Source organism: Ictalurus punctatus, chromosome 16 (assembly GCF_001660625.3).
Source record: "Ictalurus punctatus breed USDA103 chromosome 16, Coco_2.0, whole genome shotgun sequence".
NCBI classification, from domain to species: Eukaryota; Metazoa; Chordata; class Actinopteri; order Siluriformes; family Ictaluridae; genus Ictalurus; species Ictalurus punctatus.
Genome location: NC_030431.2, coordinates 3813375 through 3829802, shown reverse-complemented (window position 1 = coordinate 3829802; position 16428 = coordinate 3813375). Strand labels below are relative to the sequence as shown.

The 16428-nt window shown below is 39.4% G+C and overlaps 1 protein-coding gene across 2 annotated transcripts; it reads left to right on the top strand.

The window, feature by feature from the left end:
- Positions 1-5280: 5280 nt before the first annotated feature.
- On the top strand, positions 5281-14559 carry fgf18b (fibroblast growth factor 18b). Of its 2 annotated transcripts, none has more exons than XM_017488307.3 (5): positions 5281-8257; positions 9237-9276; positions 9411-9588; positions 10330-10431; positions 11127-14559. In XM_017488307.3, the coding sequence occupies exons 3-5, from the start codon at positions 9427-9429 to the stop codon at positions 11409-11411; spliced, it is 549 nt and encodes a 182-aa protein (XP_017343796.1). In that variant the 5' UTR covers positions 5281-8257; positions 9237-9276; positions 9411-9426; the 3' UTR covers positions 11412-14559. The 2 variants fall into 2 exon arrangements, with proteins under 2 accessions (XP_017343796.1, XP_017343795.1); XM_017488306.3 differs by having other exon boundaries at positions 5284-8257; positions 10325-10431.
- Positions 14560-16428: the final 1869 nt, after the last annotated feature.

The window sequence follows — 16428 nt, the reverse complement described above, 5'->3', positions numbered from 1 at the left end:
CTTAACATCCACACGTGGACATTTAGGGCAGTCTAATGATTGACTTAAAATAATTAAATATCTTTTTCTTTTTTATAAATACTTTACTTCCAATCTCTAATCATTTAGCGATTATCACAATATCTCTGGAAGTAAAGAATAAAGAATGAAAGAATGAATTTTCTCCTTCCCACAATCGACGTGAAGTTCAGATGATGCAACATGTGACTCGTGGAATGTTCCAAATATTTCACAGGGGTGAATGAGTTTGAGGTCACAGGGGTGAATGAATGAATGAATGAATGAATACGTTTTTTATTTAATTTTATTCATAACCTGTAATGGAGGACGTGTGGAAAAGGAAGGTAAAGTGGAGTTATAGTGAGCTCCGATGGAAAGATGTTTTTTTTTCTGAAGTTGTTGAAAAGGAAACTTAGATACTTGTGTTTAAAATGTCTTTTAATATCAGCGAATCATATCAGACAGTGAAATCACCCATTGTACCCTTTAACAGTTCATAAAAGCTTATTTAAAAGTTTATAAAGAGAAAGAAACAAATCATTTCTCTCTGTAATGCAGTGCACATGTGTTGTTTTGTCAAGTGCAGGTGGTTGTGTTGTGTTCCAGGATGATCTAGTGATAAAAACACATGAGCTCATTCGTATTTGATTATCTAAAAAAAAAAAAAAAAAAAAAAAGTTAGTCCACTTATTTTTTCCCCATTTCCCGGTTTCTTTATGTTCTGTTTCACCCCTTGTTTTGTTGTTTTGTTTTATATTATCTTTTACAGAAATCCAGATGTGCGTTACAGAGCACGTGACTACGCTGAACAGTGTCTCCATGTTCCATTCTCGCCAACTTCTTAATCAAATCAGTCAATAATTATTCAGTCCTATGTTAATTATTCTTTTGGCGGCTTTCCTGGGGCCAACTGCACTCCATATTTATTATTATGCATATTATTATTCTTATTAATACGAATTTGATTTGGATCTGGACGTCGTTTCACCTCGTGAACAATGTGTGTATGTGCCATTAGTCCTCAGGCCAAATTGGAGTTGAATGACAGTTGGCTGGCGCGTCAGGAGCTTTGAGGAACTCACGCCAATCCAGCTTGAATGTTTAACTCTTTTTTTCTTTCTTTTTTTTTTCTTTCCACAAAGGAACATTACTGACTATTAGTCATGCAAAAGTGGAACCATTTGCTTTTCACATGACAGAAAAAGTAGTTGCCAGGATCACATTCTGGTGCAGGTCCCTTATGTGCACACTTTGACTACACACACACACACACACACACACACACACACACACAAAGTCCAAGCCAGCTTCTTCATGTGAATTTCATAAGGATGAAAACTTTCGGAAGAATAAATTAAATCCCCAGAATCATGGCTCGCATGGAAGAACGGATTCCCCAACAGCGGCGTCATTCTCGCGCATGAACCGCTCATGAGATGCCGCAGAGCGCGCGCGCGTGAGTCATCACCGTGCAGCTACTGAACGCTTGCGATTTGCACACTACACACACACACACACGCGCGCGCGCGAGAATACCGCAACAACGAATAGAAAAAGGCACCGAGAATGCCCTTTTATGTACTTGTGAGTTGTCTGGCTGAGGTAACGCTCTCCTGCCAGCTGAGAGGAAGGAGACTTGTGGGTTTGTTGTTTTTTTTTTAAAGCCAGCCATCACAGAGGAGAGTAAAAGGGCAGCGGGGTGGAGGGCGATGACAGCTCACCATGTTCTGTTGCGCGCTGAGGAAGTGGCCAAGCGCACAGCCACAACCCGGAGAGTGCAATAGGATTTGGGAGATTACAGACAGAAGCATCGAGTCTAAACCTTAATATAACACACACACACTGACAAAAAGCAGTGTACAGAGTGTAGAAATAATCCACTTACGTACTCTCACAGAACAGCAAAGAACAATATGTCTTACATCTAATGAATGGAATTCATCGGCAGAGCAGAGCACACACACACACACACACACACACATTAACACTTAAACATTTTCATGTAACTTTTCTTCTATCTGTCTTGTTTGGAATCTGATAATGTATCTAACTTCTTTCTTTCTTTCTGAACAGTTGGGGTGTTTTCATTTTCCTTTATTGTTTCTCTCTTTCTCTGTAGAGGGAGTCTCTTCTAATCTTGTCTTGTCTCATCTCGTCTCTTCTCATCTCCTCTTTTCTCTTCTTGTTCAGGAAAGGGAGTATCAATTGTTTCTTTCTTTCTTAAACTGGGGTGCCTTAGTTTTTTCTGTTTGTTTCCCTTTTCTGTCTTTCTTTCTTTTTTCAGTCTCAGGAGTAAGATTGTCTCTCTCTCTTTCTTTACGTTATCTTTCTCTCTTTAAATTTTTCTTCATTGCTGCTTTCTTTTTTCTGTCTTAGGAGTGGGAATGTCTTAATTCCTTCTTTCTTTCATTCTTTCTTTCATTCTTTCTTTCTTCCTTTCTTAGAAGTGGGTTGTCTTCATTTTTTTCTTTCTCTGGAAAGCGAGTCTCTTCTCTTCTTTTTCAAGAAAGCGAGTATCAATTCTTTCCTTACATTTTTCTTCATTGTTTATATATATATATATATATATATATATATATATATATATATATATATATATATATATATATATATATATATTCCTTCTTTGTTTCTTTCTTTGTTCCTGTGTTAGGAGTAGAAATGTCAATTCTTTTTTACTTTCTTTCTTACTTCCTTTTTCAGGTGGCGAGGTATCAATTCTTTCTCTTTTTTTCCTTTATTTCTTTTTTTTTCTTACCTGTATATCTGTTTATGATTAAATTTGGCTTGTTTGGCATTTCTACAATACAAATTGACGTCTAGATGTAGCTATTTTAAAAAATCATCCATTGGTTCTTTAAGGCTTCTTTGGATAGTTCTGAGCTTCCTAAATGGGTTCTCTTGATGGTTTGATGGTCAAACTCCTAGTAATGATGCTGAACTGCTCCTACACTGATCTGCTCTCTCTCTCTCTCTCTCTCTCTCTCTCTCTCTCTCTCTCTCTCTCTCTCTCTCTCTCTCTCTCTCTCTCAATCCTTCCATCCACCATGCCTACACTTTTCCACGCGTTTATTCAGCTGTTCACGTTATTTCTTCCACCCATCTGTCTATATTTATCTCTTCTTTTCACACTTTCTTCCATCCCTTCCACACCTTTGTCTCCCTCTACCGAGTTCAGCGCTCTGCTCTCCCTCCCCTCATCCATCCCTCCACTCCTCCACCCCTCCACCCCTACCCCGCTTCCCCCGTTCTTTCCCGGCCTAATCTATTCCAGAAGCCTGGCTACCATGGAGAACACATAACAAGTGCACATACTTCGCAACAGAGCCAAAAGCAAAATAACATAGAGAGGGGAAAAATGGGAGTGGAGGGGGACAGACAGGGAGGAGGGATAAAAAAAAAGGAGAAAGTGTTTATTCAAAGTCAACGTTGCCTCCTTTGTTGTGGTAGGGACCTGTCTTATATTAGAAGCCTGAGCTCCCTTCAAAGTCTGGAAAGAGGGAAGATGAGCCAAGAGGAAGAGGGCGAGCGAGACAGAGGGAGACAAACAGAAGGGGGAGACACTCCTATTTTGTCTGAAACCTCTCGACTTGGACACGTCTCAGTGAGAAATGACCGGAGAAAAATGAGTGTGCATACTTGAGACACGAGAGGTGAGACTGACTCCATTGAGAGAAAAGGTAAACTATGCAGAGAACACGGCTGCTCTCTCTCCCCCCCTCTCTCTCTCTCTCTTGCACTCTCTCGCTCTCTCTCACACACTTCATTCAGACCTGCACAACAGCACTGCTTTGGTGCAGCAGTACCAATCTCAGTTACAGATCAAAGATGCACAAAAAATCAACAAAAAAAAAAAAAAAAAGTGATTCAGACATGACACATTAAAAGTAAAATGTGTTCTTTCTTTTATTCTTTTTCTGGAGACAGGGAGTGTCATAATTACCTTTTTCTCTTTCTTCCTTTCTTTTTTCTTTCTTTTTTGGGAGAGGGAATGTCATGAGTTCTTTCTTTCTTTCTTTCCTTCTTTTTATGAAGAGGAGTGTCAGTTTTTCTTTCTTTCTTTCTTTCTTTCTTTCTTTCTTTCTTTCTTTCTTTCTTTCCTTCCATCCCAAGATAGGGAGTGTTATAATTTCTTTCTGTCTTTGTATTTTCTTTGATGCAAAGAAGGGAAGGATGTCAGTTTCTTCCTTTCTTGTGTCTCATAGTGTCTCATAGTGTCTCACAGCTCTCAGTATCACCCAGTATCTCACAGAATCTCAGAGTGTCTAACAGTGTCTCACTGTATCTCAGTGTCTCAGTGCTCTCACAGTATCTCTCAGTGACTCATTGTATCTCATTGTCTAACAGCTCTCAATGTCTAACAGAATCTGATTATCTCAGAGTGTCTAACAGCTCTTAGTGTCTAACAGTATCTGATTATCTCAGAGTGTCTAACAGCTCTCAGTGTCTAACAGAATCTGATTATCTCAGAATGTCTAACAGCTCTCAGTGTCTAACAGTATCTGATTATCTCAGAGTGTCTAACAGCTCTCAATGTCTAACAGAATCTGACTATCTCAGAATGTCTAACAGCTCTCAGTGTCTAACAGTATCTGAGTATCTGAGAGTGTCTAACAGCTCTCAGTGTCTAACAGAATCTGATTATCTCAGAATGTCTAACAGCTCTCAGTGTCTAACAGTACCTGATTATCTCAGAGTGTCTAACAGCTCTCAGTGTCTAACAGTATCTGATTATCTCACAGTGTCTAACAGCTCTCAGTGTCTAACAGAATCTGATTATCTCAGAATGTCTAACAGCTCTCAGTGTCTAACAGTATCTGAGTATCTGTGAGTGTCTAACGGCTCTCAGTGTCTAACAGTATCTGATTATCTCAGAGTGTCTAACGGCTCTCAGTGTCTAACAGTATCTGAGTATCTCAGAATGTCTAACGGCTCTCAGTGTCTAACAGTATCTGATTATCTCAGAGTGTCTAACGGCTCTCAGTGTCTAACAGTATCTGAGTATCTCAGAGTGTCTAACAGCTCTCAGTGTCTAACAGTACCTGATTATCTCAGAGTGTCTAACAGCTCTCAATGTCTAACAGAATCTGACTATCTCAGAATGTCTAACAGCTCTCAGTGTCTAACAGTATCTGAGTATCTGAGAGTGTCTAACAGCTCTCAATGTCTAACAGAATCTGATTATCTCAGAATGTCTAACAGCTCTCAGTGTCTAACAGTATCTGAGTATCTGAGAGTGTCTAACAGCTCTCAATGTCTAACAGAATCTGATTATCTCAGAATGTCTAACAGCTCTTAGTGTCTAACAGTATCTGATTATCTCAGAGTGTCTAACAGCTCTCAGTGTCTAACAGAATCTGATTATCTCAGAATGTCTAACAGCTCTCAGTGTCTAACAGTACCTGATTATCTCAAAGTGTCTAACAGCTCTCAATGTCTAACAGAATCTGATTATCTCAGAATGTCTAACAGCTCTCAGTGTCTAACAGTATCTGAGTATCTGAGAGTGTCTAACAGCTCTCAATGTCTAACAGAATCTGATTATCTCAGAATGTCTAACAGCTCTCAGTGTCTAACAGTATCTGATTATCTCAGAGTGTCTAACGGCTCTCAGTGTCTAACAGTATCTGATTATCTCAGAGTGTCTAACGGCTCTCAGTGTCTAACAGTATCTGAGTATCTCAGAGTGTCTAACAGCTCTCAGTGTCTAACAGTATCTGAGTATCTCAGAGAGTCTAACGGTGTTTCAAAGCTCTCACTGTGTCTAACAGTATCTCACAGTGTCTCAAAGCTGTCCGTGTGTGACAGTAACTCAGAGTGTCTAACAGTGTCTCACAGCTCTCATAGCTCGCTCACTATCTCACAATGTTTTACATTGTCTCACACTGTCTCACAGCTCTCTCAGTGTCGCACACTGTCTCACAGTCTCTCACAGCTCTCTCAATGTCTTACAGTTGTCTTAGTGTTTCACAGTGTCTCACAGCTTTTGCATTGTCTCACATCATCTCACAGTGTCTCATAGCTTTTGCAGTGTCTCACATCATCTCACAGTGTCTCACAGTGTCTCATAGTGGCTCACGGTATCTCACAGCTCTCTCAATGTCTCACAGTTGTCTTAGTTTCTCCCAGTGTCTCAAAGTGTCTGACAGCTTTCTCCTCCCCTCGATATATCTTTTCACAGCACCTTGTCTTTAGAGTATTACATTTGTGCAGGAATGTTATGACTCTGTAACTGTGCAGTTATCTCGAGTCTGCTTCACTGAAATACCACAGAGATTAGAGTTTGTCTCTGGATCCTATAGAATGTTTATGTTGCAGTGAGGTCCAGGGGACGATCCACAATACAATACGACCAGAGAGGAAATGTGACATGGCGCATTTAGGCCTTTCAGTGCTGGCAAGCAAGATGGAGCTCCATTAATGTGCACCTCTCTCTCTCTCTCTTTCTCTCTCTCTCTCTCCCTCTTTCTCTCTCTCTCTCTCTCTCTCTCTCTCACACACACACACACACACACACACACTGCTCTGGATGTGGGGTACAAGGGAAGGTTACACTGCCTGTCTGCGGTTCTGCAGAATTCAGAGAAGGCCGAAACGACAGCGTTGCCAAAGTCCCAGACAAATGTTCATTTTGGAATTGCTCTTTGCTTACATACCTCCCTCATACTCTCTTTCCTATTTTGCCATTATTTTAATAGAGTTTCACCTTTCTCACTCCCTCACTGCGAAAAACTGCTTTCAAGATGTGTTTAAAAAGAGAAAGAAAGTAACTCATACAGATAATCACGCTTAATCTCTGTCTCTGTTAGCCTTAATCTCATGCACAAAAACACCGTCCTAATGGGCCTTCTTACTACAGTTTCTTTCCTTCTTCCTTTCTTCCTTTCTTTCTTGTAGCAGGCATTGTCTTGATTTGTTCTTTCTTTCTTTTTCTTTCTTTCTTTCTTTCTTGAAGCAGGCATTGTCTTGATTCTTTCTTTCGTTTTTGAAGCAGGAATTGTCTTGATTCTTTCTTTCTTTCTTTCTTTCTTTTGAAATTCATATTCTTTCTTTCTTTCTTGAAGCAGGCATTGTCTTTATTCGTTCTTTCTTTCTTTTTCTTTTTCTTTCTTTCAAGCTTTCTTTCTTTCTTTAAGCAGGCATTGTCTTGATTCTTTCTTTCGTTTTTGAAGCAGGAATTGTCTTGATTCTCTCTTTCTTTCTTTCTTTCTTTTGAAATTCATATTCTTTCTTTCTTTCTTGAAGCAGGCATTGTCTTTATTCGTTCTTTCTTTCTTTTTCTTTTTCTTTCTTTCAAGCTTTCTTTCTTTCTTTAAGCAGGCATTGTCTTGATTCTTTTTTCTTTCTTTCTTTCTTTCTTTCTTTCTTTCTTTCTTTCTTTCTTTCTTTCTTTCTTTCTTTCATGGAGCAGGTATTGTCTTGATTATTTTTTTTGTTTGTTTCTTTCTTTTTCTTTCTTTCTAACTTTCTAGCTTTCTTTCTTCAAGCAGACGTTGTCTTGATTCTTTTTTCTTTATTTATTTCTTTCCTTTTTCTTTCTTTCTTTCTTTCATGGAGCAAGCATTGCCTTTTTTTTCTTTATTTATTTTTCTTTCTTTCTAACTTTCGTTCTTCAGGCAGGCATTGTCTTGATTCTTTTTTCTTTCTTTCTTTCTTTCTTTCTTTCTTTCTTTCATGGAGCAGGTATTTTCTTGAATTTTTCATTCTTTCTTTTTTTTCCTTTATTTTTTAGGACACAGGGTGTCTTCTTTTCACTTGTCCTTGATTCTTTCTGAGCAGTCAGTGTCTTGATTTATTTATTTTTTTCTTTCGTTCTTTCTTGAAATTGCTTTAAGTGTTTAAAATGAAGAAGGAAAGTACCTCCTAGAGAAGATCATGTTTAATCTCAGCCTCTGTTAGAACTGGGTTTCCTAGTAGAATTTGTGTTGCTGCAGTCTGCTCCTCAGTGATGATACCGGTATTCACGGTATATCGCATCACCCTTGTCGGGGACACGCCCCGCCCCTCATCCCTCATCCGGCCGTGCGCGCGCCCCGCCCCTAGTCCTTCTCCTTCCATCCACTGCAGGTTGTCAGGTTGGCATCTCCCGCGTTCCTCCGCACATATCTAAACCCGCAGCTTGTTTTCGGTTCTCCATGTCATGAAGACGGACGCGCTACGAACCGGATCGATGCAACTGGAGGCTCCGTTTCTGGAAACGATCAGCTTTTGGAGCGACCGCGGCGATGCGCTCCGTCCTCCCTCCACTTCTCCTCGCGTAAGTTCAGCTTTTCGGTTTTTCTCACACAGAATCTCACAAGGAAATGTTCTCACTGTAAACCAGGAAGGGGCAAAAAAAAAAAAAAAGAAAAAGAAAAGAAAAGAAAAAAAAAAGAAAAAGAAAAAAAAGAAAAGTTGCGGGATCTGATCTGACCTGGCTCGTGGGAATGTGACAGGTGGCACGAGCTTGTCTCAAAAGAAAATAAAAGATGGGGGGGTGGGGGACACATTTGCTTGCCTTGGCGTATTATTTTGTAACTTTTATGAATGAAAAGTCATTAGAGTTTTGTGAACATGGCTAAAAAACTTTCGTTGGACGAGAAACAGGCGAGTCTGCCAGCTTTGGGTTTGGAAAATCTCCCTGTTTCTGAGCTCTCAAGGTTGGCGGCTTTGGGTAGAACTACATGTGTTTCACATTCACGTCGAACATTAAGAGCCAGCAGATGCCGCGTTCCTAATATCCTAATACACCCAATTAGTGTGTGTGTGTGTGTGTGTGTGTGTGTGTGTGTATGTGTGTGTGTAATGTACTTAATGTACTTAATGTTCTCATTGTGCTCAATGTATTCAGGTAACAGCTGAGATCATAGACCAAACAGATTCACAACATGCATTTCTGGATGATAGATCTCTCATTCAAAAAAGTAGAAAAGTTTTGTCTATTGATGGGAATTTGTGTTTTGTGTGAATGTGGGACTGACACAAGCTTAATATTGTAGAAGTCTCGCTGAAATTAGAAATTACTGCAGCTGAGAACAGAAACTGAAAAAAAAATCCCTATGTAAAGTTTTTTTTTTTCTTGGAGAATTCATGTTCATTAACAAATTCAGGTTAAGTATAAATACCCCCAAATGAAAATAAATACTGAAATTCACCGATGAAGTCCAGTTGCTTAATGCTCACTTCACGAGGAAGACATCTTAAGCACAATGTAAGGTTTAATATCTGATCAGTTCTGTGTTTGTGTCTTCCTCCAGATGTGTTCAGATTGCATTGCTGCTGTGTAGCTTCCTGCAGGTAAAACTAATTATGATGTAATGACGTATTGCACACACGCACACACACACACACACACATACACACACACAAACACACACCCAAAGTGTACTGATACTGATGAATTATTGGCTATGATATGAATTGGTGTTTAGGCGCTAGCGGTGGATAATGTTGATTTCGGAGAGCACGTGGAGACTCAGACAGGCGCGAGAGACAGTCTCAGCAGGAAGCATCACCGGGTGTACCAGCTGTACAGCAGGACCAGCGGAAAACACGTGCAGGTGCTGGGAAGGAAAATCATCGCCACTGGAGAAGATGGGAATAAATATGGTAAGAGCATTTTGTATTATAATACATGAACAAGGTCATGTAATATATGTGGATATACTGTATGTATATGTGTGTGTGTGTGTACATTTTATATATATATTATATATATATATATATATATTACATACACACACACACACACACATAGGTATAGCTAGAGCAAAATTTTAATGACGTATTAAAGAGAAATGGTTGATAAAGAGAGCAGTCGAGGATGACCGTCCATTTCATCGACCCCTTTATGGATTTCCATTTGCCCTGTTTTGTCTTACCTGCTCTAAATACAAGGGCAAAAACTGTTAGACAAATGAGACCGAGAAATGTGGGTGGGGGAGTTGATCCTAACTGACCTTGACGTCATCCAAGGACAATTCGAGTGATCAGATGCATCTAGAGTACGGTTTAAACGCCACCGAAAAGCTCAAAGAGGATTAAAGTCTTATCAGTCAGCCGAATCGAACGATAGTAGAGAAAGAAGGCAGTATTGGCCAGTGAGGACTGAACTTGTCAAGATGGCAGCATCCAGTAAAGGACCGAATGTCGATTATCTCAGATCCCTGTTGCAATGAATAGTTGCAGATAGGGAGTTGCCCGTGTCTTGGCTTAGAACAAGAAAAATTCTCTGGCAATATTTTCTCTGGCAGACATTATCCCCCCCCAAAAAAAATCAAGCATATCTAGCACATCCTTGGTCTGTCTATATTCCTGTCTGTCTGTATGTGTGTCTCTTCACAAGCCCAGCTCGTGGTGGAGGCCGACACCTTCGGGAGTCAGGTGCGAATTCGGGGCAAAGAGACCAACTTCTACCTGTGCATGAACCGTAGGGGGAAACTGGTGGGCAGGGTGAGTTTCTTTGACGTTACAATACACACAATACAAACTTTTGAGCTCGAGATTGTGATCGGTCAGAAAGTAGTGCAAATCACACGTTTATGTTAATGCGCTCGTTCTGATACGGTCTCGTTTCTATAGTAACAACTAATTCACATGGACTCTCACGGGCAGATGTTCCAGATAAACATTTTTAAAAATGCATGCATAAGGAGATGTTTATTTGACGTTTATGGAAGGAGCCTCCAGCTTCAGTAAGTTTTCTAACATCTTCAGGACAGAGGAGTTTACGATACTTCCTCGGTAACTTGACACGCTGCAGTGTTTTGTCTTATTAACTTCAAGAGAGAGAAAAAAGAGACTGGTGAGACCACGACTGTTTATAGCTGCTGTAACCTACTTGGGAACAGGAACTAACTTGTTTCATGGACATTCAACAACGATAAATGTAACTATCAACGGTTAAAAGTACTACGTGTCATTCTTATCATAAATCAAAAACAAAAAAACTAACAAAAACAAAAATTGCTGTGGTATAAGAGGAATAAATGACTTTGGGATGTGCCGTTGTACTGTAGGAAAATAATTGATGGTAACTGTAACTCCACTTCATCACACCACCCCATCGTTGATTATTTTCCTACAACAGCACAACACAACAGCGTTTTATTTAGTTTATTAAGTGTTACATCATGTTTTCTCTACAGAAAGCCAACAGTGCAAATGATGAGTGTGTCTTCATTGAGATGGTTCTGGAGAACAACTACACCGCCTGGATGTCAGCACGTTACGCTGGCTGGTACATTGGCTTCACCAAAAAGGGTCGACCTCGCAGAGGGCCACAGACTCTCCCGAACCAGCAAGAGGTGCACTTCATGAAACGCTTTCCGCCCGGCGAGCAGCCGAACCTGCAGCACAGCAGCTTCACCACCGTCAGCAAGAGGAACAGGAGGACGCAGGAGACCAGCGCTAGTCCTGATACACAATCATAACATGCATCACACGCTTCTATAAAAGATGCTGACACAGAGGATGCTTGGATAGGAGTCACCCTTACCAAACCAGCCAGGTGTAGGTCACTTCACTTCCAGACGGAGGTCAAAATCAGACCAAATACAAATGCTGTGTAATCAAAGATGGCTGGGCATGAGTCCAGGAAATGAACTCGGAGACACATGACTCGTGACAAGGGCACACAGAGCACTGCAAGTCGAGAGAAAAGCCTCTCCAGCATCCACTGCTTTTAGCGAGTCTCGATAGACAGTGAGTTTCGCGGATATACAAAACTCTGTGGAGGGCTCGTGTGTACATTATTCCGATCACATACAGGACCTTCATGGGTTAAAATAATCCCGCTTGAAATGTTAACCAATAGGACAAATGCGTAGGCATGTGAAATAAAACAGACAGCCAAATGTAGCTAATATAGTGAATTATGGAACAAGAATCGTAGCGAAAATTTGTGACGAGATAAAAATGTAGTTTATCAGCAATGTGTTGGAATGAGCTCATACAGACATCCTGGAGTATACACTCTTAGGGGAAAAAGAAAAAAAAAAAAACATACATCTAGCACCTTAAAGCAAGGGTTCTCCAGCAATCAAATAATTTCTGCTCTGAGCATAACCCTATTACTATTGAAATTGTATTGAAATGTGTATGATAATATTTGGCCTATTTATTGCATCCATGCAGCATTTTATTTGCCGACAGGACGCATTTGGTCCGACTTTCGATTAGTGACTCAAATATACAGGAGACTAATTATTACAATGGGTTGTGGTTTCCAGAATTGTAACGAAGGACCCCTGGATAATGCTTCAGAAACCCCTGAGTGTCTCTGGAACATACCTTGAGAACCCTACTTTAAGGGTTCTTCTGAGGGAACCCTTAAATGTTCTATGACAAACCCAAGGACACAAGGTTTTTCTTTATACAAAGCTTCCAAGTCGAGCAAATAACGATCCAGAGAACCCTTGGAGATCCTTTGGAGTGCACTTTGCATTGTGACTAACATTACGGTGCGGAAATGAATACGCTTAAACGTACAGATGAAAAAATACGTCAAGTTATAACCTCTTTTAAACTCAGCTCCTCGTTTCTGGACCTTTTAAAATATCTGCATTCTGGCAAAATTGTTGATGGAGTTTGTTGGTCTATGGACCATTGTTGGAATGATATTGAAACATTTTAGTCTCATAATGTATTGCGCTAGTCCTGGACATGGAGTTAAGTCAGAATTTGGTGCATGACTTGGACACACATACTATGACTTGAGTCTCAATCTGGACTTGAGATGATAAGACTCTCCACGTGCTCAACTCTTCAACTTGTCTGTTGTTAGTAATCAGAGCTTTATCCACATTTAATCAGCTGCTTATGGGCCCTGAGCCACCAGGGGGCCCCGTAAAAATGCAGAGAGAAAAAAAAAAAAAAAAGTTAAATGTTTTTCTAATATCTTTTGGTGGTAAAAGACAATGGTTCAGGCTTTGGCAGGGGGCACCCTTGAAACTAGAGAGGTATTATTATTTTTTGAGCCCAAAGGTTCAAAAACAACATCTCTGTTAGTAATTGTTTCTTCAGCATTTAAATAACGCTAGTCAAAGTATGCTACCACAGCTGACTGCAATTCATTAAACAAACCCAGAGTTCTGCTGAAAAATTAAATCATCAGTGGTGGCAACGTACCCCCGCCGTGACAACATTTGTGATTTGACATTTACATTCAGTCGTTTGCCAGATGCTCTTCTCCGGGGAAAGTTACAAAACAGCCCGAAAGCACAGCAGTATTCGAGAATTAGAGACAAATGCTGGGCTGTAAAGTGTTAGAGCGGTTTCTCTGAAGGTGGTGACAAAAAATAAAAAAATAAAAAGGTCAAATCTGAATCTGTAAATAATAAGAAGTAATGCAACAACCAGTTCAAAGAAAGTACAGATGAAATAATAAAGGATTTGTCCTAGATAATGCCTTAAACTTCAACTCCTGTAGTAGCTTATGGACTTGAACCTTGAGGATAAGATGGCTTACACTCGACTTGGACTCGTTCTCGTTGTCCAAACCTCAGAATCATTGACCTCCAAATTATCCACATTTTTCCACTTTTTCTCTGTTCTCAGCTCCTAAAACAACCTGAACCAAGCAAGAAAGAGTATTGTACTATCATGGAGGGATTATATTGGGAAACCTAGCCCATTTTTAAAGGCATGTGGCCCTGACATTATGGAAATATTCACAGCTTCACAGATTGTCCACAGATTTAGAACTGCAGTGTGGTACCTAAGACTAACTCAGTATACACTAACGGTCACTAGTATTTTATGAATTCACCCTCACTGTTCAGTAGGTCTTATTCCAACCTTGTGAAATAACCGCAAGCGCATAAAGGTGGACGATATGTTACAGGAACATAATTTTTTTTTTCCCCACATAAAAATGGGAACCATTAGGTTTAATCCAATTTCTGTCATTCTCGCTGGCTTGAATGAAACTTCCATTAACAATGTTGACGCTTTTCAATTAATATGCAAGCAATAAAACACCGTCTGTCGTACTGCTTTTAGAAAAATTAAAAAAAAAAAAAAAAAAGCTTGTCATGTTACAAAGAAACCTCAAAGCAGAAACCATTGCAAACGTTACAGCTTTATCTCCGACTGTTACAAAGCACTGACACCGGAGACTCCTTCCATAAATCTTCAATAAATGTCTCCTCGCAGAAATCCAGCTGTACTACTGTCAGAGCTTCTGTTATTGCACCTTCTGACCAATCAGAATTCAGAAGCACTGTGGTGTAAAGCAAAAATGGAAAACTTTGCAATATTTAAAGACTCTCATAACATCGATTTTTGAACAGAAAGGTGTATTTTGATGTAATTTATATCGCAGTATCATATCATATCATATAATATCGCCCACCCTACCGCGGAGTAACCTTGCATCTGTTTCACATATCTGAACGTGTACGAGTTAATAAAACTGACACGGGTACCACCCTGGATCTACGTGTTCAATGTATAGTATAAAAGTCAATGTACAGTTTTTTTTGTTTGTTTGTTTTGTTTTTTTTGTCCCAATGTTACTGGGGCTAAAACTGAAAGATGAAATATTTTGATACAGGATGCTATTAAAAAAATATTTATTTTCTTGATGTACTCACTGCATTTTGTACTCAGAATTTGATCATTTCAGAGAAGTTACATGCTCCTGGCGTGACAGAATGACTATCTGCTTACTTCATCGCCGATTTAAAAAAAAAAAAAACCAACACGACGTTGAACATTATATAACACTGCGGCTTTCTCAAAATAGCATAGAAATAGCATTTTCTCTCTGTTTGAAAATGAAAATGAAAAACAGCACCTGGAGATAACGTTAGCAATAAATCTATTTCAGATTTCCTTATCACGGCGTTCCGTTACACCCCTAATTCAGACATTCCTGAGATTCTCTCCATCAGCTCAAATGCGCTCGTCGTATTTATCTGCTCATGACGAGGATTTTCATCAGCACAGTTTATAAATTCTGCTCTGCTTTCCTTTCATCATCTTTCTAAATATAAAACAGGCAGAGATCAAGTCTAAAAGTAGGCTTTGAGGACACCAACAGGCTCTGACTTTCACTATTATTGACAACAACGGTTATTAGTCATTAAAGCTCCACTAGGTAATGTGGTGGTTTTTTTTTTTTTTGTGGGGGGGTTTGCTGTTAAAAATTAAAGTGACTATAATAAGTGTGAACAACAAGATCATTCTTTATTTTTAGTGTTTAGTAAACGAGAGATATTTTAGATGCTCACTAATCAACAGTAGTAGTTTGAATCATTAGAAGCTCCAACAACTCAACTTGCTGTGCTACTATGAGTGTTATACATTGCTCCTTAAATCCTGGATGAGAGTCAAACCGGTAACACTACACCACAGAGATTTAAGCTTGCTCTTCAGCCGAATATCTGGTATAAAATTCACCTGTATACAGTTCTACAGACAGAAAGTGATAGGTACACAGGTAAATCCAGTGTGAGGATCGTAGTTGAAAAGTCTTGGCTTATAGGCGATGTAAAGTGAATAACTACATTAAACATGCTCTGATGTTTGCTCAACTATGGGGGTAAAAAAGAAACCAGGATGGATTTAAACCATCTTAAACCATTTCTAACCAACTGAGCCAACACTACTGACTGAAATTATAATTTCATTTAGTGAATTTATCATTAACACAGCCGCCAGAGAGACTTAAGGAAGATGGCTGGCTTTGAACCATCAATCTCAGCGATAAGAGACACATACTTAATAGCTGATCCTTGGTGTTGTGGTTAAGCTGCTTGTTTTTACAATAGTTAATACTGACACACTACACCCTCATTTTATCCAGGTGTGACCCGTACCTCCAACACTCTGCTCCAGTGCCTCAGTGGATAAATATGTGCGAGTGTGTGCTTTAGCATAAGGATTACGGTTCAAGTCTTTAAGCAATTCTATTTTTTAAATAAAGATTTTATTTTTTTTTATTATTATTATTTTTTTTTAAATCACATACTTTGTGTGTGATGTAAAGTTAAACACCTATAAATAATCCCTTTTATACAGAATAATCGGATGGCTCAGTGATCTGAAGATGAGCTCTGACCTGGTGATGTGAAGGAACACAGGATTAGAGGACATTTAGAGCATTTTCAACCCAAAGTTTCTACTAAACACTACATCATTAGACATCAGCTTGTCTATTCTAATATAAAAGGCTGTTAGCACTGAGGATGCTGTCACACATCAAACACATGCCTGGTTCACACCCTGCATCCTTTTCCCTTTCGGTGAAGCGGTGTTTCTTCCAGGAGTAATTTATTCGTGTTTGGTCTGAGAAACATGAAAAGTGTCATTTTCAGATACCCTCTGTATCTCCTCAGCAAATGCTATAGTTAAAGCATAAATGTTGGCACCTCTGTAGAGCCAATCATCCATTTATTCATCATGCCAATAATAAAAAAATTAACCTTAAACATAAATCAAAACTTC

Excerpts from the sequence above, each read along its gene's own strand:
- fgf18b (XM_017488306.3), top strand. The coding sequence starts at position 8,226 with ATGCGCTCCGTCCTCCCTCCACTTCTCCTCGC. Across the intron at positions 8,258-9,236 it reads CTCCCTCCACTTCTCCTCGC|ATGTGTTCAGATTGCATTGC; the intron begins GTAAGTTCAGCT and ends GTCTTCCTCCAG. Across the intron at positions 9,589-10,324 it reads AGAAGATGGGAATAAATATG|CCCAGCTCGTGGTGGAGGCC; the intron begins GTAAGAGCATTT and ends TCTCTTCACAAG.